The sequence below is a fragment of the Pseudoliparis swirei genome, chromosome 24, assembly GCF_029220125.1.
Source record: "Pseudoliparis swirei isolate HS2019 ecotype Mariana Trench chromosome 24, NWPU_hadal_v1, whole genome shotgun sequence".
Taxonomy (NCBI): domain Eukaryota; kingdom Metazoa; phylum Chordata; class Actinopteri; order Perciformes; family Liparidae; genus Pseudoliparis; species Pseudoliparis swirei.
Genome location: NC_079411.1, coordinates 20184717 through 20212580, shown reverse-complemented (window position 1 = coordinate 20212580; position 27864 = coordinate 20184717). Strand labels below are relative to the sequence as shown.

At 44.8% G+C, this 27864-nt stretch overlaps 1 protein-coding gene across 1 annotated transcript; it reads left to right on the top strand.

Moving 5' to 3' along the window:
* Positions 1 to 230: 230 nt before the first annotated feature.
* Positions 231 to 27686, top strand: LOC130189952 (inactive rhomboid protein 2-like). The gene is made up of 18 exons (XM_056408989.1): positions 231 to 337; positions 10253 to 10402; positions 12464 to 12627; positions 13008 to 13191; positions 13715 to 13936; positions 14082 to 14210; positions 14713 to 14822; positions 15110 to 15328; positions 15608 to 15719; positions 19093 to 19167; positions 19697 to 19858; positions 20365 to 20450; positions 20590 to 20653; positions 21435 to 21529; positions 21651 to 21726; positions 21795 to 21895; positions 22472 to 22625; positions 26008 to 27686. The coding sequence occupies exons 2-18, from the start codon at positions 10265 to 10267 to the stop codon at positions 26437 to 26439; spliced, it is 2523 nt and encodes an 840-aa protein (XP_056264964.1). The 5' UTR covers positions 231 to 337; positions 10253 to 10264; the 3' UTR covers positions 26440 to 27686.
* Positions 27687 to 27864: the final 178 nt, after the last annotated feature.

Here is a 27864-nt window from a genome sequence, read left to right as displayed (position 1 = left end):
AGAGAACCTGTCCTCCTTCGACGGACATGTATTTCTAGCGAATTTATTTTGCGTTGAACAATAATAAAAACAATGTGACTGGGCATTTCACCGACTACCATTATATCTCACTAAACAGATAGGGGCGGGTGGGTTGCACCCGGCCCCACTCGTCGTCTCCGTGGGCACGGTGAGTCGTAGCTCCGCCCCCTGCCCCTCCGCGGAGCTCCAGTGAAGGATGTCGGGAGAGAAAGAGGGAAGTAGTGACACGCTGCTGGACAGTCGCTGACAGTAACGTCGCTCCTCGGACGTAAAACCATCCACTCATGAATAACGACCCACGTATTTCTTCTTGGAGGTGAGCGGAATTAAACTCTTTGGACTTTGAGTTTGTTTTTTTGGATGGTTGAAGGCGTAAGAAGTGAAACGTTAACTTAAAAAACAGTTGGAGACAACGGCCATTATCGAGTTAAAAACAACAACCGATCTGACTTATTCAATATCTCCAAATGAACTCGCATACGTCCCGGGTAAAGGAGGTCTCCGTGTGAACGGAAGCTATGTTTAGTCGGACGGAACGCTCCGTTAGTGACATCGCGGTACATTGTTGGCTCTCAACTGTCGGTCTCGTCCAGCGGAGCCGTTGGGCGCGTGCCTCGACAAGCCCTTTGTTGCTTCTGCCGGGACGAATATATACGAAGACCAGAATTCATCTCACATTTCTTCCCTGTTGTCCCTGAGAAGTTAATTATAGTCACCATGTGCCGCCCAATTCATTTGTTGTTACACCCCTCCCATTTGTTTTCCAAAGAATGTCGGAGGAGTTCACGCGGTGTTCAACGAGGAATTACCGGAACTGAAACTGTCATTTTCATCACAAATATTTGAACACTAACTCAAATAGATGGAAGTTTAACGTTGTTTTGTATTTATTTTATTTTATTTATTCTGCTCTTAAAAAAACTGAATGTTTTTTTGCTTAACACAGTGGTGACTATATATTAAGTCAGTTATTAAAATGCTGCACAAAACGTCACCGCACATGCAACATGTATGAATGACCTTTGTGCTCATAGGTCACACAGATATTTCTGCAATGATTAGAGTTGCATTATTTTGTTCCAGGTTTCAGCAGATTTCAGAAATATGTGTTGGAGTCCATCACATGAAAGTACAATCTCTTTGGATTAATTGAATTATGAGTGAGTTAATAATTAAAGGGTGTGAAATGAAGGTTAGTGTTACTCAGTTTGTGTTTGAGTTCACCTCTCTTGTTGCTACATCCTATTACAGATGTATTGCATGGTGAATTGTCGTTGTTTTCAAACAGTGGTGCACATAACTTAATTTGAAGTTTCTACCCTTACCTCTACTTGCTCGGCCCTGTAAATCTCTCCTCATTAGCACATCATACTGTCTGTGAATGCAGTGCAGAATAAGTGGAAATTCATCCTCTGAGCATAGAAGGCTGTAAAAGATGCAACTAAGCAACAGCTGGTTGAACTGCCACACATTGGCACACCTGTCACTGTCGGAGTTAATGGATTATGTGAAGGAAAACTGTGACCTAGTGCAAATAAGGAAGGTTACACTACAAGGGAACATGTGTTGGTCTTCAGGGTTCGGAAGTGAAGTGGTTGACGTTCACAAGCCTGACTGTAGCCACTTTTGATAGAAGCAGTTTCAGTTGCTTCACCGTCACTTCCCCATTAGCACTGTACCAAAGTCCATTTTTAAACTAACAAGAATATCTTATGTCCCTGCTCTATTAATGTAAAGTTTTGAAACGGCTTGTCTTGTCCACTTGTGCTCCGGGTCTTCCAGTGTGCCACAATCAAATCCTGTCATCGCTTCCCTCTCGGGGCTTTCGTTCCATGATCTTATCTGTTGTCAGCTGCTGCACCAGACTTGAAAAACAGTGGGCCTTATTTTTCATTCTCTTTAAAAAAAAAAGTATAAAAACAACCCACTAAAGTAACAGGAGGGTGGAGCTACTGGCTATGCTGTCGGAATTATTTACCGCACTCTCATGCCAACCTGACACATTATCTAAAAACATTGGGACGCTCCGGATATGATTTGCAACCCTAAGACACGTAACCTTTTAAAAGGATTATTTGGATTCTCTGGCTTCGCCATAAAGCTCTCAGCGGTGCAGAGAGTAGAGTAGGCTTTATCGACCATTTGCACCCGAAACTGCTCATTTTCCCTTCATGTTTCTTGTGAGATGCACGAGCAGGAAATGTCTTCACTCACATTCTTTCTGGCGCCGCAGCTGATTAGTAACAGCGAGTGAGAGTACATCGCTTTGTCCTTCTCTGTTTTAACACCCAGACTGGGCCTGTTGAGACCCTCAGAAGTTGGCTGTTTGGGGTGAGACATTGCAACATGCACAAGTATGCACACACTCGTTGCAGCGAGAGAAGAACACAACCGGGTAGCGATACCGTGTGTTATGTGTACACACACACGCTGTTCACACACTCGTCTAGTCACTTGGGTTACGTCTTGAGAATTGTGAGGAATTCTGGGAAACAAGACTCGGGCATCGCATAGTCTGCAGGTTTGGGCATGCAGACGCTTGGAAAATGGTGCAATGTTTTAAACTGTCTCAAACTGAAACGGTAAGGCTGGAAGCCACGGTCCTTTTCCCAAATCAGCACCTCGATAGTGAACTGCAAATAGCTTTGAAATGGAACTATTGATTTGTGTGAGGCACCAACGTGTTGCCAAGATGGGATCTCAATTGGCGTACGTAAAGAACCAAGGTTTTGTTTACAAAGGCATCGTCATGAGATCGTGTGGTTGGAAGTGAAGAATGAGGGGCCGGTTTGGATGCTCCATATTGCTGTGTTTGGCAGCACACACACACACACACACACACACACACACACACACACACGTAAACACACAGACACTACCAAAATGCGTGCACACTCTCCACACGCCTCGAGGAGCATTCAACTGATTGCTGTTTGCTCAGTCATGAGGAGAACCCCCCCCCACACACACACACACACACACAGCAACAGGGCAGAACAAACCAAGCATGTTGTTGTGTGTATGAAGTTAAATCAGGAGGACGTCTTTAAAAGGTCTTTTTAAAGCAGAGCCCTCAAGCTTGTTGTCAAGGCATCCTGCCAGCTGACTGCAGCAGCTCTGTGTGTTGAGGCAGATGGGCTGGCTCCATGAGGAAAACTCAGTTTGTCAAACATGGGAACGGGAGAGAACATATGTTGCTGTTTGCATGGATTCCTATTTGGAAATGTTGGTATTTTTCCAGTCGTCACGCACCATACCCACAAAGGGAAGCAGTTTTACAAACACTGCTCGTCAAATAGTTTGACCGCTTCATGTCGTGGGAACTGAGAAAGTTAAGACTGTCGGGGATGTTGTGAGTTTCATTGGACATGTATGAGATCTTATGTTTGGCGCCCAAAGCAGACATCGCACACAGTTCTCCCCCTCATCTGAGGTGGCAATCCAAAAAGAGAAATGATATGGGTCATGCAAATATAACTGCACTGTGACTTGTATGCCTCAAAAAAAAAAAAAGCTGACGTTAGGAAAGAAACCACAACTTGAAAATGAAAATTAGGAAGTGGCCACGTTAGACTGGTGATGGCGGCAGGATTTGGCTCAGTGAATGAACAAGATATTATCATTCATCCTCAGATGACCGAAGTGCCGGTCGTGAGAAAAATGTCTCCTCTGGAGATCATGAATATCGATCAAATTTCACAGCAGTCCGGCCCGTGCTCGATTTGTCAATAGATGGCTAGAAATGGGCAAAACATTCTCATCGTACTATATCTTGGCACCAGAAACGTTTTAGATTGTGTGAATAGCATTTATAGATGGCCTTTAACAAGAAACCTGTTTTCTTTTTTTAGGAAATGTGCAACTGTTTGGTGTTGGTTAGCTTTATGTGAAACGACTGGCAGTGTGAATGTCTCCTCATGCTACTGGTCTAGCTCATGCTTGGCGTGGTGAAGTCGGACACACACATTGGCGCGTGACGCATTTGTCCGCACACTAACTGACTGTCAGACATCGAAGCTGTGGGAGGACGAGAACATTGTCTGAACATCATCACTCGTACTCGATGCTGTCCTCGGTCAAATTACTACAAATCCCGCAAATATTCATCCCTCACACCTCGTTGCTCTGAAGCTTCATGGTTTTTTTTATTTTTATCACACTTGTTCTGGCAGCCTCTGAGCAAATGCATGTGTGAAGTTATCTTTTATGGAATTCTGGATGTCGAAATGTGCTCTTTTGGAGTTTGGAGAGGTATTTGTTGGTAAACCCGCAAGAGCATTTAAAAAGCTTTACAGTCGATCAACGTTCAACGTGCGATATGGAATAGACAACACAGATGAACAAGCTGTGACGCGTGTCTTTTGGAGATGCCCTTCTAGGAAACTTCAATGGAAACGGGGCTGATTTCAACAAGAACTAGAACGGGCACTCGGTAGAGCGCATACCTTCGCATATCACACGATTGGGCATTGGATTATGAACATTTTAGCATTAGTTGCATGCCAATTGGATAAAAATTGACCGTGCTATGGTAAAAAGAAGATTTTGACCTTTTCTTGACCTTTGACCCGATCGATCCCAAAATCTAATCAAATGGTCCCCGGATAATAACCAATCATCCCACCAAATTTCATGCGATTCGGTTTAATACTTTTTGAGTTATGCGAGGAACACGCATACAAATAAATAAATAAATACACGGCGATCAAAACATAACCTTCCGCATTTTCAATGCGAAGGTAATTAGTGATCAGGCAGTTTTCTGAAGGTCAGTTCTTCATAACAAGTCCACAGCAGCTGTTTCTGCGTTAAATCTCCATGGTTACTGTAGTTTAAGAATGTGTGGATGAGCATCGCCTCAAGTTTCTGCGACAAAAGGAAGGATGTCATTGTGCAATGTGGTCCGGAGCCGGCTCTCCATTATCACACTTTAGCACCGGTGTCAAAAAAGGGCCAGCGCGTATAACGGTCACTGCCGTAGTCGAAGTTATTACTGCTTTTATTTGACGTTTGATGATGAAAGATCATTCTGCAAAAAAATTGGTGACTTTCACCCGCAAAGTAGATTTTAAGCATTCTGGACTACTACAAGTTTCTCTGGCGAGTGAATGCTTACAATGGAAAAGTATAAAGAAAGCTGAGCTTGGCACACACACCTATTTAGTTTCGGTGAGACTATCTTCTCCCACACAGTGAGCAACATCAACGAGCTACGTATCGCTGCGGAGGCACACGGCTTCTCAACAATTCCCTTGGCTCAGACGTCAGAAGAATGGCAACAGTATAAAGGTGCGTTCACACCAAAAGCGAAACTATTTTTCGCGTCGCCCAAAACGCGTGAGTTTACTCGCTCGACCATTCACCGTGTTCAAGCTATGAGCGTCGAGACGCTCCGCGAGGGGCGGGGCTTATCTCCGTGTCTCGTCGGAACACAAGAGCCGATTGGCCCGAGTTGCGAGATGACCGCCTCAAAGTTGAAATATTTCAACTAGGGGCGAAAATTGCGCCGCTGTCAACGCGTCGGCCACATCGCCTCGCCCCAAACGCGCCGCCCTGGAAAATATCGCGTCTATCGCAGCCACAAGCGTCTGTACGTTGACTTTTCATGGGATTTGGTCGCGCGAAAAAATAGTTTCGCTTTTGGTGTGAACGCACATTCAGAGCTTGGTTGTTTGCTTTCAAAGTTGGTGTAGTTCACCATGCTTCCAGGATAATACCAGTTTTAAATCTGGTCTACAATATCTAATCACGGTGTTTCACAGTCAGCACGTGTTTTTTTACACTATCATAACTTTGTTAATTGTAAAACAAAACATTTAAGCTCACGTTAATGAGCTGAAGAAGCCTGGAAAACCCCGTTGTCGCCTCGTCAAGGGCCGCCTGGACTGAACGCGAGTCATCGTGAAGTGTGTTTGGCCCGAGTGAAGTCGGTCAGCTGCTGCGCAGAGTGAGCGCGGCAGGAACTGTAACGCGATAGCGTCCCTACGCCCCTCATGTGTGCGGTTTATAAGATGGGGGGGGGCTATTTGTCCCTCACGGCATTTGCAACCTGCGACGTCGACGAACATCCGGAGCTCCACACGGCTCCCGAGTGAATGAGCACGGTCCGGCCCGTCTCCGGGTTCACCGGGGATCGCGCCGCCTCGAGCATCAGTGGAATGGGAATACTGTGAAACAAAGAAACACTGATGCGTGCTCGGGGGGACGGGGACTGAACCATGGCGACGCACTCGCAAAGGAACACATGACTTCACCCAACACACGCCGACGGTGCATTCCCCGCTGATTAATAACGGTCGCTTGGATGAACCAGGGAATTGTTAGGTGCTCAGACAGCTTGGAAACGGTACTTTCCCTGTCATGTGATGCCATTCCCAATGGATGATGTCATCCTTGACACACCTCTTCCTCACTCTGGGGATGTGAGGCAGCAGTGAGGGAGTCGACGGGTTCACCCGACGCATCTGAGGATCGGGGATCTCCCGTTGATTTGTTTTTCTACGGTTCTCCGTCGATATGCCTGACTTGACTTCGACGTTGATCTTTCATTTCTTGTCATCTCATCCATGCTTATAGAAACACAAGTGGAGCAAAATCACGCAAGCCAGAGAGTGCCCGGATGGTTAATGATTAGTCAGAACTGATCTGTGTTTATTTAGCAAACATTCCCCTACGCTGCAGCTGCTGAATCCCAGACACGGCCGGGGGAAACGATCCTCATGGATTTAGTCAAAATAACTGAACGCATTCTTCAGATTTTTTTCCGCGGGGTGGTATCAACAACCTGTCAGAACAGGTCTCAGCTTTATGAAGCCGTTTTTCTGCCCGTGTTGTGAAGCCTTTTAATTTATTTTTTGGTCTCATTTGTCAACACCGCCGTGTTCATTGGGCAAATCAGATGCGAACAGTAAAAATGACCCTCCCCCGAGTCGTGCCGTATCACAGGAGATCCATGCTGTTTATTGAACTCCCCTCCGTGCTCTATATATCGGCAGTCTCAGACTCAATTTCCAGAGTGTGGAAACGTTCTCTCCTTGGGGGGCCGCTCGAACACGTTTGTGTTTTTCAACAATTAATTTGAGCATTTAGAAAGTAGCAGGCTGAGCGACTCGTCTCCCCTCTCTCGTCCCTCGTCCCTCGTCCCCAGCTCTGTGTTTAGTCGAGCAGCGCCCCTTGAGATCGTATCTCTACCGCACGGCAGCTTTCTCCTTGTAGAGAAGACCGGATGCATATTTCAAGTCGATGACAAATAAATAATCCTCCACCTTGCTTTAAACTGTGTGTCAGATCACACACTAGTTGCTCATTGCAACATGTTGAATGTAAAAATACGACGGATAATGTTATGCTCTGAGTTTACAAGAAATTGAAAGAAGAAATCTAAACATTATGGTGCCCTTATAAAAAGGTTATAAAGAGGATCTGGGCCCCGGCTGTGGTAGTTTGTTCTAAGTAAATAACTCTTAGGTTTCCAATATATTTACATCTGTTGGTCAAATCCTAATCAACAATATTAAGATCATATTTCATATTCCCTGTCCCCTCGTAGGGCCTCACATCCTGTCGGTTTCTATCTCTGTGGGCTTTCCTCTGGAGATACGAGTCGTTGTCTCACTGCCTGTCTACATTCGCAGCCGATGGTCAGCAGCAGTCTCCCCGCCACTTGAGCACTCTGTCCATTAGCCTAATTCCTAGCTATTTCATTATCTAAGTGGGTGGGCTCCAGCCCCAGACCCAATACTCCACCTAGCCACGGGCGTTATGCTCTGCAGCCTCTCGGTCTCTAGAGGACTGAATCAGGCTTTCTGCGCAAGCTTGAAATATTGATCTCACATAATTGAAGAATTGAAATATACACCCCTATTACAAAGAAGGCATTATAGAAAAGGCAGTTTCTTGAGGGGTATAGGGGGGGGGGGGGGGCAAAGTCAGTGACATGAACAATATGTAAAGCCCAGTCTAACTGTGCCTCGGCTCTGTAGGGGAAACGAGGCTATTGGCTGAGCTGGTGTCAGATTTCCCTGCTGCTGCCATTCCGGCCGCAGACACCAAAGGCCTCGCATCGATTTTATAAACCGCGACTCCTGGACAACTTCAAGGCTTTCAGGACCATCGTGACGTAATGGGTGTGTTGGCCGTATTGGTTTATGTCTGCAATGCCTTCGCCTTCTTTGTCAATACTCAGGGTTGTGCTCCAAGATCTTGTGAGCGCCAGGAATAGACTGGCTGGCTGTTTCGCTGTTGACTGATTGGTAAAGACTGGAAGACGGAGATAAGTAAGTTTAACATTGATGTTTAGTCCCCGATCGCACAGAGAGACTGGCTATGAATCTTATTGTATCAGCTCAACTGAAAAGTCTGCAGATGTGATTCATGTGTTGTGTGTGTCGTGTGCAGCATTTGTAGTTTAGTAAATGTGTTTTGTTTGTAGACAGCGAGTGTCATGGGATGTCAGACATTAAGGGATGATCTCATTCTCCTTCAGGGCAACTCCTAATGAACGGAGACGTAGGAGAAGCTTCAGCGACTAGATCGCCATCATTGTATTTATAAGGCGGTTTTCAGTTCGAGGTATGGATTAGCCAACCACCCTCGAGAGCTCTATTGATCGCTGTCATCTGATGTCATCGGGTGTAACTCCCTAACAGCTTAACAGCTGGCGTATCAGTTGCTCTTTCATTAGTGGTACAAGTATGTTCGTTAGGGGCTGCAAAATTGTTTTCTGATTGATTTAGTCGGCCAACCAGTTTCTTTGAATTCATTTTTCTGCGGGTCATTAAAGTTCATGGTTGGGCTCGGCCGTGTGACCTGGCATAATCATGACATCGTGGAGAGATTGTGCGGACAAAACTTTTTGAGGGAAAACTGATGAGCAGGACTTATTTTTGCACTATAATTGCATCATTTGTTCATCAAAGTGATGTAGTGGGTTGATTTGTCAGGGATTTTGTGTACTGGATTAGAAAAAAAAGAATACATATGCATCTGGTTATTATGTCACAAATGGTTTCTCTGCAATGAATTATGATACATGCACATGCAATATAACAGTAATGTACATATATATATATATATATATATATATATTTACCACTCTCAGGTCCTTTACTTAGCATCCTTTATATTTCCACAGGTAAATACATCATTACATGACACTTTCAAATGAAATGTAATTCATTTGAAGGTAAATAACATTCAATACAATAAATTAATTAAACAGAATCGTTAATCATAATTGAATTTTTGTTACCACATACATGTTTTAACCAGAGGGTTGTTGGCAATGACAGAAGTGTCATTGTTTAATTATTTGTGTACTGTGCTTTGTTTATTACATTTCAGAACTCATATTCACAGTGAAACACACATGGTCCTTCCTTTCCTCCCGCCTCTTCCTTTTATCTTGACTTAAATCAATAAACCTAAACGCCGTGTGGCAGACCCGGTCGCTATCGGTGATGTAACACTGTTTCTCATCCGCTGGAAGTGAATGCAGAGCTTTTTAAGAATCACTTAGGAAATTGCCTATGGTGGTAATCAAAAAGCATGGGAAGTAGCCAATGATTCTCAGAGAGCAGATGGAACTGGAGGAGAGCCAGCTGCAGCTAAACTGACTGTTTGAATAAACTGTGATGAATTCCTTTTTTAGTTATTGTTGGGCCTATAAAGTAAAGCTGTACACATTCGCCACAAGAAATAACCACCCTGTCTAAGTGATCCCGTTTATATAGCATTGGTTATACCATATCAACATGCAATCACTAGTAAACATAGACTACATGTTTTAGCAGTATTTTTGATGTCATATTTTAATGTATAAATGGTGGTATAAAGGGGAGGCTTTAGCTCAGTGGGGTAAGAGGGCCATCCTGCAACCGCAGGGTTGTGGGTTCGATCCCCGCTCTCCCCATTAGTTGCAGTTGAAGTGTCCTTGAGCAAGGCACTGAACCCCCAGTTGCTTCCCGGGCGCTTCACCGCAGCCCACTGCTCCTTAATAACTAAGGATGGGTTAAATGCAGATAACTAATTTCCCCTTGGGGATTAATAAAAGTGTATATTCTTATTCTTAATCATAATGCCATCCGTTATCATCGTCAACATTGGAAGAGCTCATCTACCAAAAGGCTGTGTATGGATATGCTAGAGTTTGTCTTATGACCGTCCTCTCGGTTATATACGTTTCAATCGCTAAAATTTTTTTTTGAATCCATTATGATTTTCTCATCTGCAGCAGTCTGACAGGATGGCATCACACGGGGGGGAGGAGCCTCCTCTAAACGGCGGTCAATCCGATAGCCGTCTCAAGAGCAAGAAGCCGCCCAGCCTTGTTATAGCCATCCCTCCACCTGAGGGGATGGCGTCCCACGACCCCGCCAAGCAGGTAGGCCGAGTGTTTCTCCTGACCCTGTCTGTCACTGCCTGGTGGTCACTGAGAAGACCACCACTCACTGTTGGAGCCCGCGTGTTACATTAATACAAAGTTTAAAAAATATATATATTTAGGCTACAATCTCTATTATACTGGATACTATTTGCTGTCAGATATCATGAATTAACAAGACGAATAGTTTTATTTAGGAACATTGATTTCCCTAAAAAGCTTGACGCCGACCACGAACGCAGTAAAGTCGACGTTTTTTTCTGTTGCAAAGACTTTCTTAATCTTTTAAATTGCGGGCCGTTCACCTCACAAAAACCTCAAACAAGTTCAATGAATAACTTTAAAAAGACTAAAGTCAACATGAAAAAATATTTTTTTTAAATCTGCAATCTTTTCTTTTTCTGCAAGATTGTTTAAATAGTTAGGATTTAGTGGTCAGTGTAGGGTTTTTCTTTCAAAACCAAAGATGTTGGAAGTCATTTGGGGTCCTAATAAGCTTTGGGAAAGCATGTAGATTTAGGGCACAATCAGAAGATTGAATTTGGATTCAAACATGCTCGATCAGCAGTGATTCCGAGAACTTCAGTTCAGTTTAATGGGAGACAAATGTCAACTAATCTTTAAATATTGCCGACATCCTTACCGCAGTTATTGCAAGTCATTCAACTCACTTGTGTTTATGGACTCTTTGGAAGGAGATGCCATGCCCAATTATTTGACTCCAACTTTGTATGGAAATGGAAAGGACAACAAATACTTGTGGCAGTACTTTATTTTAAAAAGTTGAAAGATATTAAACAAAATTAATGAAAGTTGTTGTGTATATGTTTTGTGTATATGCTCTCCCTCTGTTTAAATTCAGAGAGACAGCTGCCTCGTAGTTTTTGTCATACATTTTCCCTCGGTGGACCCCAGGCCTCGAACCCAAACGATGGCATTGCAGCAACACAAAGTAGCAGTTAGAGTTTAATCGAGCATGCAAAAGTTAAACCTCTCCCCAGTTGTGTAATAAACATGCAAATAAAGCGTGAACCCGGCCATTTACTGCAGCTCTGAGAGAGAAAAGAAGAAGCTGAAAGAAGCCACGTGCTCTATGTTGATATTTCCATTACAAAGACACATTTGAGTAATTCTAAATTAGGAAATGCTTTTGCAACTTCACGGGCTGTAGTTACAATGGAAACAATTAGTTGTACATTGGAAAACCTGGGTCCAGAGGTCATGACACGTTCACTTTTGTTTTTTTGTTATCTGTAAAATCTGAGACCAAAAACCTTGCTCTGTGTGTACTGTTATTGTCCGTTGTTGACAAAATGTCAGTTCACCGCGGCATTTACCCATAATTAACTGATGCAAATATCTCATGTTAATCAGGCCCATCGAGAGATTTAAGTGCACAAATCCTGCATGAAGTTTACAAGAATCATATAATAAAAATATGTGCAGAACCCGTGTCCACCCCTATCTCAACAAGCTGAGCCTCAATCCGAACACACGGGCCCCTCGCAGCTCCCCTGAGCTCATTAACTGTCCGTATGACGACGCCATTAGCCTCGGCAGGATCAGATACTGGAGTCTCACTGCACCCAACATGATGGAAGAACGCTATAAACGGCAAACACAAGTAGGTGTTGAGGAGAGCGCGGCCCTTTTAGCGATACCTGACCACGCTAAATAATTATTGCGTCCACATTAAATGTGCACTTAATCCATATATGTCATGACTGATTATTGTAGGCATTACAATAATTACCAAATTGCTTTCTTAACGAACTTATGATTTAAAAGTAATTTCGTCTGAGGTGCTCCCTGCAGTCTTATGCAGCAATAATTCATTGTGGATTATTCTACTAATTGAACAGTAAAGCACTGTAGGCTTTTATTTGTTATCCAAGCTGCTGCTGCATTATTTAGCTTATTGTTATATTCCTACAACTGTAATTGTAACATTATTTAACACCTACACGTTCCACTTTTATGTCGGCACTATTTCTACGTATCATACCGTAACAACAGCCGTATCACTGTACCGTAACAGCGCTTCTCCTTTCCTCTGGTCAGCCACTACGGCCGTCCCTGAAGAAAAGCGCCAGCGGTCAAGCAACCGGTTCTGTGTCCGACGGCGTCAGTGGAGCCAGAGAAGGAGCAGGAGATGGAGGCTTCTCCTTCAGAGACAGGAGGGCAAAGTTTGGAAGACAAGCGTCGCTCTCGCAAAGCATCCGCAGGCAAGATGAAGAGTTTGTTGTTTGACTCGTGTTTATTGATTTTGTTCATGTGCATGCGTTAATAGTCAGAAAGGTCATGAGTCCATGAAAAAAAAAATGAAAAGCGCTCTTCAGTGTATTATACAAGAAATGCAAGCGGTGTTCCCCACAGGTCATTCACCCTAAAGAGTCATACTAGTGCGCATTCTGGTCCCCACAGGTCGTTCTGCCAAAAAAAACAATCCTGTTCAGGATCCTTCTAATGAGTTGACAACTATTATTTTGTCAGCATTCATCAGCAACATATCCCAAAAGTCCCGTGGTTGAGTGAACCATGATCAGCTGACGAGATGCTATTCACTTGGGATACTAAGGCCACCCGTTTCTTTCTCGACCTGTAGGAATACAGCGCAGTGGTTTGGGGTGGGGGAGGACTGTGAGACCGAGCAGCAGCTATGGCAACGGAAGAGCCTGCGCCACTGCAGCCAGCGCTACGGCAAGCTGAAGGCCCAGTACAGAGAGCCGGAGACGGCCTCCAGCATCGACCAGGGCCTGGACTCGCCAGGAGCTCACAAGATGCCCAAGGTAGTCTACCGACATAGAGGCATATGATCCCTGTGGGCCTTCACACTCTAGTCACATCCAGATGACCGTTACATTCTAATTGATTTGTTTAGAAATGTATGAATACCCTGACTCTAATACATGAATAAACCAAAATATCCTACAATGGAAATAAAAAGAATGCAGAGTTCTGTGCGGTGACAGACGTGGACCCTCTGTGCCCCAGATAACTCATGTCACTCCCTTCAGTCTGTGTCAGACGGCTGTTCTCATCGACTCGCCATCCAGTATTTTTTGTTTTTTTTGTTTTCTTAATCTCAACTGCTTTTTTGGCTCTTGACATCTTTTTTTCGCTTGTAATCTGGAGAACACGTGATAAGAACTTCCATCTAGCCGCAATTTTTTGTTTTTTTTCTCTGTTACTTTCCACGTCTACAAACAGAAAGCGTCGTCTCAAAGATGCTTCGTGGGTTTCTTGCCAAGTTAATTTGAATGTCACGGTGAGAAAATATTCACGTCAGAAACTACTCTCTGTCTTTGGTAGATTGTGGATCCCCTGGCACGGGGGCGAGCCTTCCGTTGCCCAGATGAGATGGACAATCGCTCCCCGAGGACGCCACACACCGCCGAGGGGGGGCCCTTCACCCCGGGGGTCACCTCACTCACCTCCATCACCAGCCAGCGCTCCGGGTACAGCCGCTTCCCCAAGCGCAAGAGGGAGTCTGTCGCCCGCATGAGCATCCGAGCTGCATCCAACCTGCTGATGGTGGGTCTGGTGCCGGAGAAACTCTGAGTGATGGGGTGTATTCTAGAAAAGGAGGGGACAGTTGTTTGACTTATTCTGCAGCCGCAGCTTAGAAACATTATGAATTCGTGAAAATACTGTATCATGCTCTACTTTTGTTGTTCAGGGTCGTAGCGGCCTGGCAGGCTCTCAGACGGGTCGCAGCTTCCCCAAGAGGAGCTTTGCCAGGCCCAGCTGGATGGACGAGGACACCGTGGACTCGGCAGACACGTCCAAGTCACTCTTCTTCAGCAAGGTCAGCTGTCACTCACTCCATCTCCCTGTCACTGCCGTGGCAGCGATTTCAACTCTTTGCTGCAACTTTCTTTGGCATTTCATTTGTTATTTTTACATTTTACTTCCTTTCCTTCCCTGCGTACGTTAGCAGTCACACTTCCACTGCTAATCTCTCATCAAGCTCTTTTCTTCTTTAAGATGCCTCTTATTATTGTTATCCTTTCCTTCCTTCCATGTAGCCATATCTAATAAATCTGCTTTTGCCAAGCATGCTATGACCATCTATAATGTTGTATATGTCAAATGTATTCAATATGGTTTGAAGTTTAACACGTATGTGTATGTGTGTGTATATATATATACATACATACATACACACACACACACATACCTTGGTGTCTGCTGCAAAAGGATCCTATTGTCTAAGCACAGATGAGGTCTGGCCACTAATAATAACCGCTTTGAATTTTTCCTGCATTTCCTCTTCCTCCTCCGTGACCTCCATTCCCTCTGCTGCGCAGGTTGATGCCCATGATGAGTTGTACTCTATGGCCGATGACGTGTTTGAATCGCCTCCCATTTCTGCAGCTTTCGCTCCCAGCGAACAGCCTGACCAGAAGTTCCCAAGCATGTGAGTAAATGCTCTGAAAAAACATTACAACACATTTTAGAAACTCACTGAACTGGCCCCGCTGACCCGATAGCAAGAACATTCAATAACCCTTATTTCTCTCCACGCATTCCATCATTAAATAGTATTTCTTTCTTTTCTTTTTGTTATTCATCTAATTTCCATGCAATTTGTACACCTTCAATCTTCTTCTTCTTTATCTGTCTTAACTCCATCTTTCCGCTTCCTTTGCCTCGTCCACTCTCTCACCATTTGTTCATTTCTTTAATGCTTTTCTCCAATCCCAGTAAGGACGTATCTCGAACGCCCAGGACACCAGCAGTAGGAGCTGAAAAGGGCCAGCCTCGCCGTGGCCGTCGCATCGCCTCCCAAGTGAAGCACTTTGCATTTGACAAACGCAAGCGTCAGTACGGTATGGGCGTTGTGGGGAAGTGGCTGAACCGCCACTACAGACGCAGCCTCAGCAGCAACATCCAGAAGCAGCTGGACGACTTCCACAGCCACAGGTCAGGGATGAGGAGACGCTCCTGTGCACGGACACATTAGTGAATTATTTAACAAACTTTAAATAACTGACTTGTGGACCTCAGGCAGCAAGAGAAAATGAACCACTGTGATTTTTACAGTAAAAGGTGACATTAAACCTCTGGAGAGACGTGACTTGTATACACGTTATTGTAATCTTCATTAAGAGGAGTTTTGAGGAAATTTGAATTGAGACAGTTTTCCCTGTAATGTGATGCTTTACACTACAACTGACAGTGGTTCTCTGCTGTGTATTTCAGGCCCTACTTTTCCTACTGGATCACATTTGTCCATGTAGTGATCACTCTGCTGGCCTGCTGCACGTACGGTTTTGCCCCCTTGGGGTTTGCACAACATTCTATGTCTGAACTGGTGAGTTGGCTGAAAACTTACTGACAGAATGAGATTTCTTTGACTTGATTATTTGCATTTTACTACCAAGAGGACATACACATCCTGCTATGTGTAGTGCCAAAGGGGCAGGTTATTGTTTCTTGTGTAGGAATCTGGATACACTAACATAATCTGCTCAATCAATACATTGCCTAAAACTGAAATTGAAAGTGACATTTATTTATCGAAACAAACAGAATTCATCAACAAAAGGTTACATATACAAATGTGTGTGTGTGTGTACATATATATATATATATGTGTGTATATATATATATACACATATGTGTATACAGTGCATCTGGAAAGTATTCACAGCGCTTCACTTTTTCCACATTTTGTTATGTTACAGCCTTATTCCAAAATGGATTAAATTAATTATTTTCCTCAACATTCTACACACAACCCATAATGACAAAGTGAAAACTGTTTTTTGCAAATTTGTGCAAATCTGTTAAAAATATAGAACGAAAACATAACATGTACATAAGTATTCACAGCCTTTGCCATGACACTCAACATTTAGCTCAGGTGCATCCTGTTTCCACTGATCATCCTTGAGATGTTTGATTGGAGGCCACCTGTGCTAAATTCAGTTGATTGGACATGATTGAGAAAGGCACACACCTGTCTATATAAGGTATCACAGTTGACAGTGCATCTCAGAGGTGTTTGATCTCAGAATAAGCCCCTCTGTGGTTTACCCGGTGGTGGCTCCATGGACACTGGTGTGGCCTGAAGTAGACTGGTATCTGTTAGATTTAAAAAGAGAAGAGAAAGGAAAAGGGGATTTGTTAAGTGCATTTGAATATCGAGTCACGGAAATATACAGTGAGTATACTATGATTTATACGGACGGTGCGAAGAAACCTGAGACGGGACTGACAGGATTTGGGGTGGCAATACCAGATAAAGGAGTAGGGATCAACAGGAGAACATCTGATAGGCTAGGGGTCTACACAGTGGAGATGGTGGCAGTGCTGGTGGCGTTACGATGGGTGGAAAAGGCAAAACAGGGCAAGGTGTTAATATGCTCCGATGCAGCCTCAGTCCTAGCAAGCATCAGATCTTTTCATTCAAGCAGTCGGCAAGATATTCTCTATGAGGTCCTTCAGTCGGTCACACGTGTTACCAACCAGGGAGGTCAGGTGAAATTCATGTGGGTTCCAGCACATATAGGGGTGAGTGGGAATGAGAGGGCAGACAAGTTGGCAAAGAGTGCTTTAAAGAAAGGAGACATAGAAATGAGAGTTAACATCAGTAAGGCGGAGGTCAAGAGTATTATCTGGGAAAACGTCAACCAAATGTGGCAAAATAGGTGGGACAGAGAGGAAAAAGGAGACATTTGTATCTTATTCAAAGGAGTGTTACGGCAACCAGGATGGGAAGTTGGAACAGGAGAGAGGAAACGGTGCTGACAAGGCTACGGTTGGGCCATACGGCACTTAACATGACATTGAAAATGATCGGGAAACACCAGACAGGCCTGTGTGAAGGATGTGGAGAAGAGGAGTCGGTGGAGCATGTGGTGGTTCATTGTAAGGCGCATGAGACTCATAGAGAGGTGATGAGGAAGAAACTGGGGGAATTGGGGGTGCGTGAGTGGACACTGAAGGGAATACTGAGCATGGGGGGGAGAGCACAGATTAGAGTACTGTTCACGTTCTTAAAGGACACAGGGGTTTATTATAGGGTATAGTTGAAATATAGGGATGAGGGTTACATTTTGGTTTGTTATATATTTTTATTTGTTTATTTATTTAAATATAAATATATAATTTTATTTATCTTTTGGGGGGGGGGGTTTGTTGGTGTTGGGGGTAAGGCGTCAACTAACGGAATAGTACTCCTGAGGGTGGCGGTAATGCACCAATTATATGGATGCCAACCGCCGTTAAAAAAGAAGAAGAAGAAGAAGTGCATCTCAGAGCATAAACCAAGCCATGAAGTTCAAGGAATTATCTATAGACCTCCGAGACAGAATTGTATCGAGGCACAGATCTGGCGAAGGGTACAGAAAGTTTTCTGCAGCATTGAAAGTCCCAATGAGCACAGTGGCCTCCATCATCTGGAAATGGAAGAAGTTTGGAACCACCAGGACTCTTCCTAGAGTTGGCCGCCCAGCCAGACTGAGCGATCGGGGGAGAAGGGCCTTAGTCAGGGAGGTGACCAGGAACCCGATGGTCACTGACAGAGCTCCAGCGTTGTTCTATGAAGAGAGGAGAACCTTCCAGAAGGACAACCATCTCTGCAGCACTCCACAAATCAGGCCTGTTTGGTAGAGTGGCCAGACGGAAGCCACTCCTCAGTAGAAAACACATGACAGCCCGCCTAGAGTTTGCAAAAAAGCACCTGAAGGACTCTCAGACCATGAGAAACTAAATTCTCTGGTCTGATGAAACAAAGATTGAACTCTTTGGCCTGAATGCCAAGCGTCATGTCTGGAGGGAACCAGGCACTGCTCATCACCTGGCCAATACCATCCCTACAGTGAAGCATGGTGGTGGCAGCATCATGCTGTGGGGATGTTTTTCAGCGGGAGGAACTGGGAGACTAGTCAGGATTGAGGGAAAGATGAATGCAGCAATGTACAGAGACATCCTCGATGAAAACATGCTCCAAAGCGCTCTGGACCTCAGACTGGGGCGACGGTTCATCTTCCAACAGGACAACGACCCGAAGCACACAGCCAAGATAACAAAGGAGTGGCTTCGGGACAACTCTGTGAATGTCCTTGAGTGGCCCAGCCAGAGCCCTGACTTGAACCCGATTGAACATCTCTGGAGAGATCTGAAAATGGCTGTGCACCGACGCTCCCCATCCAACCTAATGGAACTTGAGAGGTTCTGCAAAGAAGAATTGGAGAAACTGCCCAGAAATAGGTGTGCCACGCTTGTGGAATCATACCCAAGAAGACTTGAGGCTGTAATTGCTGCCAAAGGTGCTTCAACAAAGTATTGAGCAAAGGCTGTGAATACTTATGTACATGTTATGTTTTCGTTCTTTATTTTTAATAAATGTGCAAAAATTTGCAAAAAACAGTTTTCACTTTGTCATTATGGGTTTTTGTGTGTAGAATGTTGAGGAAAATAATGAATTTAATCCATTTTGGAATAAGGCTGTAACATAACAAAATGTGGAAAAAATGAAGCGCTGTGAATACTTTCTGGATGCACTGTATATATATATATATACACATATATATAATGTATATATATATATATATATTGTTTTAAAAATAAAGTTATCATCCCTAAATCATGAATAAATATGACTTCAAATGTTTTGGTACTTTGGTCTATTAAACATGTAGCAAATCATTTGAAAACGGTGTCACTCTGTCGCCCTCTAGGTGCTGAAGAACAAAGGTGTTTATGAGAGTGTCAAGTTTATCGAACAGGAGAACTTCTGGATCGGTCCTAGCTCTGTGAGTCCCTTTCTGTGTAACACTCTTATATGTTTTTCACTATCAACTTAGATAGACACTCACAATAGATGTTTGTCTTGGTTTACAAGACTGAAGTGAACTGTTCCTAAAAATGATGTACGCACATCTTAAAATAAACGGATCTGAGATATGTTCGACTATTTCACAGCCGGGTGTGACACCAGACACGTGTTGCCTTGCCTGTTGCAGCAGCGTTACACCCACATTAGTGTGTGATGTTATCACTTACTGCATTTCCTGTCACATACTGATGCCATCATCACGCTCTAACCTAAGTGACTCTATAGCAAGTTACTTCCATTAAACGGTCCGATAGATTCACACTTGACAAAGTCTCAAAAGTGTTTTGAACACGCATATTCCAAACAACTTGTGGAAAGACGTGATCAACATCCAGAAATAACTCGTATGAAGGATAGATTTTGAGTTTTTCTTCTCTGTAGATCACTTCACCATGTGTGGATGGCCCGGTTTGTGTATCTTTACGATTATTTCCTCATCTTTTCAGGACGACCTGATCCACCTGGGCGCCAAGTTCTCACCGTGCCTCCGTAAAGACGCACAGATAGTCAGTCTGATCCAGAGGGCGAGAGACCAGGAGAGAGAGTCCGGCTGCTGCGTTCAGAATGACAACTCCGGATGCGTGCAGACCCTCAGCTTCGACTGCTCCGTAAGCGGTTTATCCTTCACACTTAGTTCATTAGCTTGTCTAAGAAACTTTGCTTCAGTTTGAGAAAGAAGTCAAGCAAAAACACTTCAATGAATACGCTTCAGAAATTGCAATTGAAAACCTCATAAGGCGATTCAATTTGCTTAAGTTACACACACCTATAGCCACAAACTAGAAACACATTCCTACACACACACACATGCACACACACGCACACACACACACTTGCACTTAAACGTGAGATTATAATCTGTAAATATATAATCACAGGTCTTACGCATAGACATAGCACAGTTCATGCCATGATTGCATTTGTCAAGCAAGAGTAAATGCTACAAGATTTAAATGTAACAAATGCAAATATATCTTCTTGGGTAGATTAACATTCTTAAAATGTAAACTGTTGACTTATATTTCTTGTTTGTTTTAAGATGCACACAAATTACTAATTTGTTAATTATTATATTCCCTACTCAAATTGAATGCAACAATAACTGTGAATGCAGGAGACACTGGCCACCTTTATTAAATGGAAGGATGAGCCGGTGGAGATCAACAGGTCCTCTGGTTCTGTCTGTCACCAAGATCCCAGGTGGGAATGTGCATGTGATCATTGTGTCACATGACAAGTAGAACGTCAAGAAATACCACGTAAGTTGTCATTATTGATTTGAAGTTGGCTCGTCATTTCAAAACTACTTTTGTGCTTGTGTGTTGCATGTTGTGACCAGAGTGTGTGAAGAGCCTGCCTCTGGAGTGCCTCATGTATGGCTAGATGACATCACCAAGTGGCCGGTAAGGGAACACAGCTTCTAATTTAGAAATGTGTTTCTTCATTCAGTGTTACTACGAGGAACTTTCCAGTGGTTATGAACCAGTCTCAATGTAATACTGATGTCTCTGTGTGACCTACTTACTGTAAGTAAACGAGACCAAACAGTGAGAAGAGTGCCGCGTGTTACCTATATATTGAACTATCATATCCTCGAGACATCAGATGAGTCGGAAACTCCAGACAGGAAGCGGAGGGCTCTGTGCATGGCAGCAGGGCGGCGAGGCTCCTGTGCGGAGCTCTCTCGGGCCCCCTGCCGGAACCTCCGTCTGCAGGTAGAAGGCGAGAGCCCCGAGTCTGAGCTGAAGGACTTTTTTATGAACGTGGGTGCTGTAAATCACTTCGTCTGATGTCGGGAGGATCTTCTTCTGTAGAAGGTTTGCGTGCGTGTGCCATTAGACGAGGCGAAGCTGCAGTGCGTCTGCAGGGCCCGGAGCTCCTGGCAGCTAACAGTGACGCCATGCTGCTGGAGGCCCAGGCTGCACTGCGGGGCCGGCTGGAGGGAAGAGAGGCCGGGAGAACCAGAACTAGGCGGGGCAGACTGTCGGATCCTGTTTCTTGTCTGGCACCTGCAGATCTTTGCGACACAGGGTCACAGAAACGCTACCGCTCTTGTCCTCACGGAGTGCCAAAGATCCGACATTAAAGTTCCTCGTAGTAACTTCAAACAAAGTCCTTTTCTCAACGATGCTCTCTGTGTGTCCGGGACATGAAATAAATGGCTCATTTCTTGTCCTTCTTCAGGTGTGTACCTTTCCCATAAAGTCGAACCACACAGGCTACAGACACATGGACTGTAACATCAAGGGACGACCGTGCTGCATAGGAACTAAGGGCAGGTGTGTGTGCTGTGTACCGCACGCCGATGTCAAATCCATCTACGGTTCCACTTCTTGATCGGCTACATCGCCCGGTCATCTGGAGGAGATTTTAATTGGTTATTGCTTGTTTCTCCTGTAGATGTGAGATCACGACCAGAGAGTATTGCTCTTTCATGCATGGTTACTTCCACGAGGAGGCCACACTCTGTTCACAGGTAGTGTGTGTGTGTGTGTGTGCTCGTGTGTGTGTACATTTCTGAAACAATGCTCTACTCTTGTGCAGATCCACTGTCTGGATGACGTGTGCGGCTTGTTGCCGTTCCTCAACCCCGATGTTCCTGACCAGTTCTACCGTCTCTGGCTCTCTCTCTTCCTCCATGCTGGGTACACAGTCACAACAATGTTGTTTCTCCTCGAGTAAACATTATTAAATACATTTAGATGGCACTCTTCATTTTTGTATTTTTTCCTTCTATTTTTAATTGTTTTTGGGGTTTCACTTAATTCAGCTCTTCAAGTACAGATGTCGCCACTGCGAAAGTTAGACTTTTTAACTGCTTAATAGCATTAAGAGAATGGTTGACATGCTTTGGCAAAGTGTTAAGCTGATTACGCTGAGTCAATCAGCCGTATCGCCCGTTTGCCATGTATGATAACTAGGCGTGGTTTCATTGTCAGCATCCATCAGGCTCGAATCATAATGGAATATTTCTAAATGAGGCCCCAGTGCTCGTGAGCCGCTCACTCACATGAATACTGATACTTAGTGCTAATACCAAGCACAAGGGGAAATTCACTTTTTCAGACAAACAAGCCAATGAGGCTTGATGGAAAACAAGTGCAGATGTTTGCAGTGTGTGTAGAAATGTATATAAAATACAATGCACAAGGTTGAAATACCAGCAGACTGCACATTTGCGTCATTCTCTGACGTGTGTGTGTGTGTGTGTGTGCGTGCAGGTTATTGCACTGCCTGGTGTCGGTGGTGTTCCAGATGACCATACTGAGAGACCTGGAGAAGCTGGCTGGTTGGGTCCGCATCTCCATCATCTATATCCTCAGCGGTATCACTGGAAACCTCGCCTCCGCCCTGTTCCTGCCCTACAGAGCTGAGGTGAGTTCTTCACATGAACACACGCAGGCAGAGACACAACGTATACATAAAGTGCACACATGTACAGTAGACTCGGTGGGACTACTCTCTGGTTATAAGCTCCAAAATCATTCATCAACATCTCTGGATAAATGAAAAAGCCGAAGCTGCTGCCGTCACCCTGTGCCAGACTGTTGTACTTGATGAATTGTTCTCGGCCACCTTTATATTTATTCTAATAGCTGCTAAATCTGGTCTGAATGTGAACTAAGACGGCCTTTACCGGTTTTGATGCCCTGACAAAATATTTACTGAAAGGTAAAAACCCTCAACACATTACCATTGTAACTACAGTGTGTTTGCCTGCTTCTCCACCTCACCGGCTTAGCTCGGCTTACCTTGGCTCACTTACTGGAAGGGAGTTTCTCATACTGGGGATTATTGGAGCAGAGCTGGCGGCCTCCCATCTCGAGAGGTTTGGGGGGGCACAGGAAACACCTCATGGTGTTAACTGCAACTGCCTGTTGAAACTGAGCTTCGTGTGAGTGGATAACACTTCATCGACTGCTTTACTCTGCTTTCCTGAGTCCTTTCTATACAGAGAGCAGTGCCATCCAACCCAGTGGTCAGAGCGCTGCTCATCGTGTGTTGTCGGTTTCAGACTACAGCAAGTCTTCAGTCATCCCCTCAAAAGACTTATGTGGAGACTCTAAAGAAAAACCTGTGCTGACATTTTATGAACACACACCACATCTTTGAAGTTTTATTAATGTCTGCTTCAGGAAAACATTGGTTTAGCTTCCGTTGGTTGCAACATGTTTTGGATAAATAGAAGAACCTTTGAGCCAGTAGAGGCTGCCACCTGTAGACTCCTCAAGAGAGAATCCAAGAAGATAAGGTGTCGCTGTACAAACAGTGGTTGACAAATGATCTACCAGGGTGTGCACACCAAATGAGTTACCAGCATGTGCCTTTTATCGCTCTGCTTGGGTAAAGGAAGTCGCTTAGGTTGAGCGTGTTGAGGAGTGTTCATGAATATACATACGTATATACGGACACACAACTGCAGGAGGAAACTTTGTTATATTTAGACATTTTTACTGTTGTGTGTGTGTGTGTGTGTGTGTGTGTCCTCATCTTCTATCTCTAAGAGACTCTCATTAGACAATTTTTTAGGAAGAAATTTAAGCATGAACCAGGAGATCTGCCAAGAAACTCAACAATGCTAAAGTGTTGATCCATACAAATGGAATAGAACATGGACTACCTACATCTCCTGGCACTGGTCAGTTCTTTTCCGTGTGTCTCTAAAAAGCCCACTTTCCCCTTTAAGAGATTAGTATCTACCATTGTGTGGGTGCCACAGTACTTACTGAATGGGGTTACACTTTTTTTTGGTCAACAAAAACAATTTGTGCAAATACTGGACTTGTCTGTCGATGATTCTGCACCTTTCTGAACACAAGCGCGTCCTCCCGACTCGCTTCTTGACCTTTTTGTATTTAAGTCTTGATGTCGTGCAGAAGTCTGTTATCGTCTTCATAAGCCGACGCCAGTTGCTCTCAGCTGATGTGTGCGTGGCGACCTGCGGTGGCTCTCTGTGACGCACCGTCGACGTGAGAGCCAGACATCCCACCATCCAGCTCTGCTTAACACCAGCCAGCTCACAGGTCATCACACACCAGGAATAACCAGAGGAAGCGCATGCAAGGCACAACATGCAACAAGGACGGTCAAGACGCTTAAGGAAGCACTTTAAGTGGATTATCCTTTACTGTTGAGTCAAGGAGACCCTGTGGCAGCTGTGACTGGAATAACGATGATTCTCGTTCGTAAAGCAGTTGCTACACCTATAACTCTGCAGAGAGATGGTTAATAGACAACATCAGGTTCCTTGGCTTAATAGTACAAAACAGCGATCCAAATAAATAAATAACCGCTACAGATTTATGTTTAGCATTTGTTTAATTTACCAGACGGCTTTACTGCATGCTGTTTTAGGCACGCCGTTGTCTTTGCTGCCTCACTAACTTGTGTAATATTATCTCGCAATCCACGTGCCGATCTTTGATTGGTCGGTAGGCGGTGGTTTTATACGACGGGATGTGCTCCTCAGCAGGTTGTGTGTCCAGCCTAAGTAACCATGGCGATCTATCCCAAGAAGTGAACCTTTCCTGTGGGACTGAAAACCCTAAAGTCTAATGTGACCTTTGCTCCCCTCAGTGTTAACAGACTTAAACACCTCTAGGGCGAACGGAAGGTTAACCTCTTGTGTCTTTTAGAGTCATGACGATCTAAATGTGGACCCGGCTGTTGCGTCCTTCCAGGAAAACAATTAACTCAAGTGTGTAGAAAAGGAAAAAATGCTCCGAACAAGAAAAGGAACGTTTCTACGCATTAACGTGACAACGTGATGTCATGCTCCTTTTCTGTTCGTGGGAGTTTGACGTCTTCACAGATTAGCCATCTGCCCGTGACCCGGCCAAGCCTCCAAACTGCACGGACGTCACTCTAATCTGCTCACCTGCGCTGCCTGACCCGGGGCTCGTACTGCCGTTCTTCCACAGAACTACGTCTAAAACTAAGAGAGAGCGAAACTCTCCGAGAGACGGCCACAGTGAGTCGGCAGCAGTGTGCGCGTTTAATCGTCTTCTGCTGCCGGGAAATTGGCAGATAACATCAGAAACATGATCTCTCGTACGTGATAGAGCGCTCAAAGAACAGAATTCTGTGTAAGACTCGAATGTGTTTGACCCACTTGACACATGGCGCTGTGTTATCTACCAAATGAGCGCTGTAGGTTCTCACTGCTCAGAAGACAAACTGCAGTTATTGAAGCAAATCTAAACGCTGTCTACTGATGTCACGGTTGTTTTTTTAAACGCAGCGTGTCACCAGTGAGCATTCAGAGATGATGCGTGTGTCCAGTGCCCGGTCATTCATGTTAGTTACCGTCGCATTCTGCGGAAGGTTATGTTTTGATCGCTGTGTATTTATTTATTTATTTGTATGTGTGTGTGTGTGTTTTTGTGTTATTCGCATAACTCAAAAAGTATTAAACCGAATCGCATGAAATTTGGTGGGATGATTGGTTATTATCCGGGGACCATTTGATTAGATTTTGGGATTGATCAGGTCAAAGGTCAAGGTCAATGCCATGAAAAGGTCAAAATCTTCTTTTTACCATAGCGTGGTCAATTTGTATCCAATTGGCATGCAACTAATGCCAACATGTTCACATGACATCAAGCTCCCCACACTCTCATGCCAAGTACCCAAAAAGTGTCTGCGGCGAAGGTATGCGCTCTACCGAGTGCCCGTTCTCGTTTTCTATGTAGGAATATAGAAGAACTCTTTCATCTTCTCGTCGGGACTCCACTTTCCTCTGTTCCTCTCCCTCCAGGTGGGTCCAGCGGGGTCTCAGTTTGGACTCCTCGCCTGCCTGTTTGTCGAGCTGTTTCAAGGTTGGCAGATCCTGGAGAAGCCGTGGAAAGCCTTCCTCAAGCTGCTGGGCATCGTCCTCTTCCTCTTCCTGTGCGGCCTCCTGCCGTGGATCGACAACATCGCCCACATCTTCGGTTTCCTCAGCGGCTTGCTGCTCTCCTTCGCCTTCCTGCCCTACGTCACCTTCGGGAACTTCGACAAGTACCGGAAGCGCGTCCTCATCGCCGTCTCGATGGTGGTCTACACCGGGCTGTTCTCCTCGCTCATCGTTTGGTTTTACATTTACCCGATCAACTGGCACTGGCTGGAGCACCTGACCTGCCTGCCCTTCACAAACAAGTTCTGTGAACGCTACGACATCGACCATGACATTAACGATGTGGTGCACTAATCCCGAGGCTGCCGATGGCGTGACTGTGCTGCCGATCCACCCGCCAGTGGTCCGGTCAGCTGTTTCCCGGTCATCTCCGTGGCCTTTTAAGAATGTCAGAATATTTTTGTATTATTTGCTCATCAAAGGAACTGATCATCAGTCTCTTCTCCTCGGCCTTCACCTCCCTCAAACTCTCCTCCTACTTTGTAATCCTGTCGAGTCTGGCACTGCCAAGCATGGAGGACGGGAAGGGAGACTCGGGACGACTGAAACTACAAAGAGCCGGGTGGACCAAAGAAAATGTTCGACAGAGCGAGAGGCGGTCTGCTTCCTTCAGCTCAAAGTCCCCATGAATCTAAAGAAGCCAAAGGAATCACCGCTTCCCTTCAGCCCTGTGGACGACAAGCGGCTGAGACGGATGCCGTGGTGGGTCACCGGGTGTCTTGACTGAGATCCATCAGAGGCCTCCTGCCACTAGTTCACGTTGGGAACCGCTGGCTTTAACGCAACACGCCGCCATTCAGTCCGGCGGCTTTTATCCATTTCAACAGTCGTGAATATGGAGGCATACCGATGTTGTTTGGAGCAGTGAAATGTTCCGCTCAAAGTGTTCCTAGTATTACCTGTGCAGATGAAATATTTCAAGTGAAATGCCAGTGGTCAACTCCAGTAAGATGTCTATCTCAAACCACTAGCAGCCTTAAACAGACTATGCCATTGTACAAGGAAGCCTCATTTGACTTGTGCATACTTCTCGTGATCCACTGGCGGCATGCTGAGGAGAACATCCCAAAGCAGCTGCTTATATGCACACATGTTGTTCTTTCTAATCGCTCTCGTTTTCTGTGCGTCACTGCGACAAAATCCTCAGTCAAGCTCTACTTAGGTCTCACATTTGGTCCCATTTGTCCGCCAGCACGGGGGTGCCGCCACTCTGAAAACATTTGTGAAATGTATATTTATTCCAGGAGTGAACAACAGGCATTGTTGCGAGAGATCTCTCCCTCTGGCTCCCGTCTTTTTCGCTTGGATCTAGTTTGATGTTTGCGTAATGTCAACGCCACCATCTGTTTATGAAACGTACTGTCTAGTAAGCGTGAGCTCGTCATAGAAAACCTCTTCACTGTGCCTTCTGCGAGTGTTTGATCGGACCCGTCCTCATCGGGGACGGTGCGTGCTGCAGTTTCACCGCTGTGTTTTCGTTGGGACCAAATCATTTCACTTTTTTCTATTTGTTGGAATAAAAAGGGATCGTTTCAATTACATTTCAGGTCGAGGTATTGTTCTGTTTGTCTTCAGTTTTACACGCGACAATCTACTCCAACATGATGCCACTCTAGTAATAATGAGGGTTTGTATCTGGCATTCACCGGTGAGAACTTTTTTTTTTACATTAGTGAGAATAACTGCATATTATATCTTCATGGATCAGAAGTACATTTA

Excerpts from the sequence above, each read along its gene's own strand:
- LOC130189952 (XM_056408989.1), top strand. The coding sequence starts at position 10,265 with ATGGCATCACACGGGGGGGAGGAGCCTCCTCTAAACGGCGGTCAATCC. Across the intron at positions 14,211-14,712 it reads AGTCACTCTTCTTCAGCAAG|GTTGATGCCCATGATGAGTT; the intron begins GTCAGCTGTCAC and ends TCTGCTGCGCAG. Across the intron at positions 15,329-15,607 it reads GACGACTTCCACAGCCACAG|GCCCTACTTTTCCTACTGGA; the intron begins GTCAGGGATGAG and ends TGTGTATTTCAG.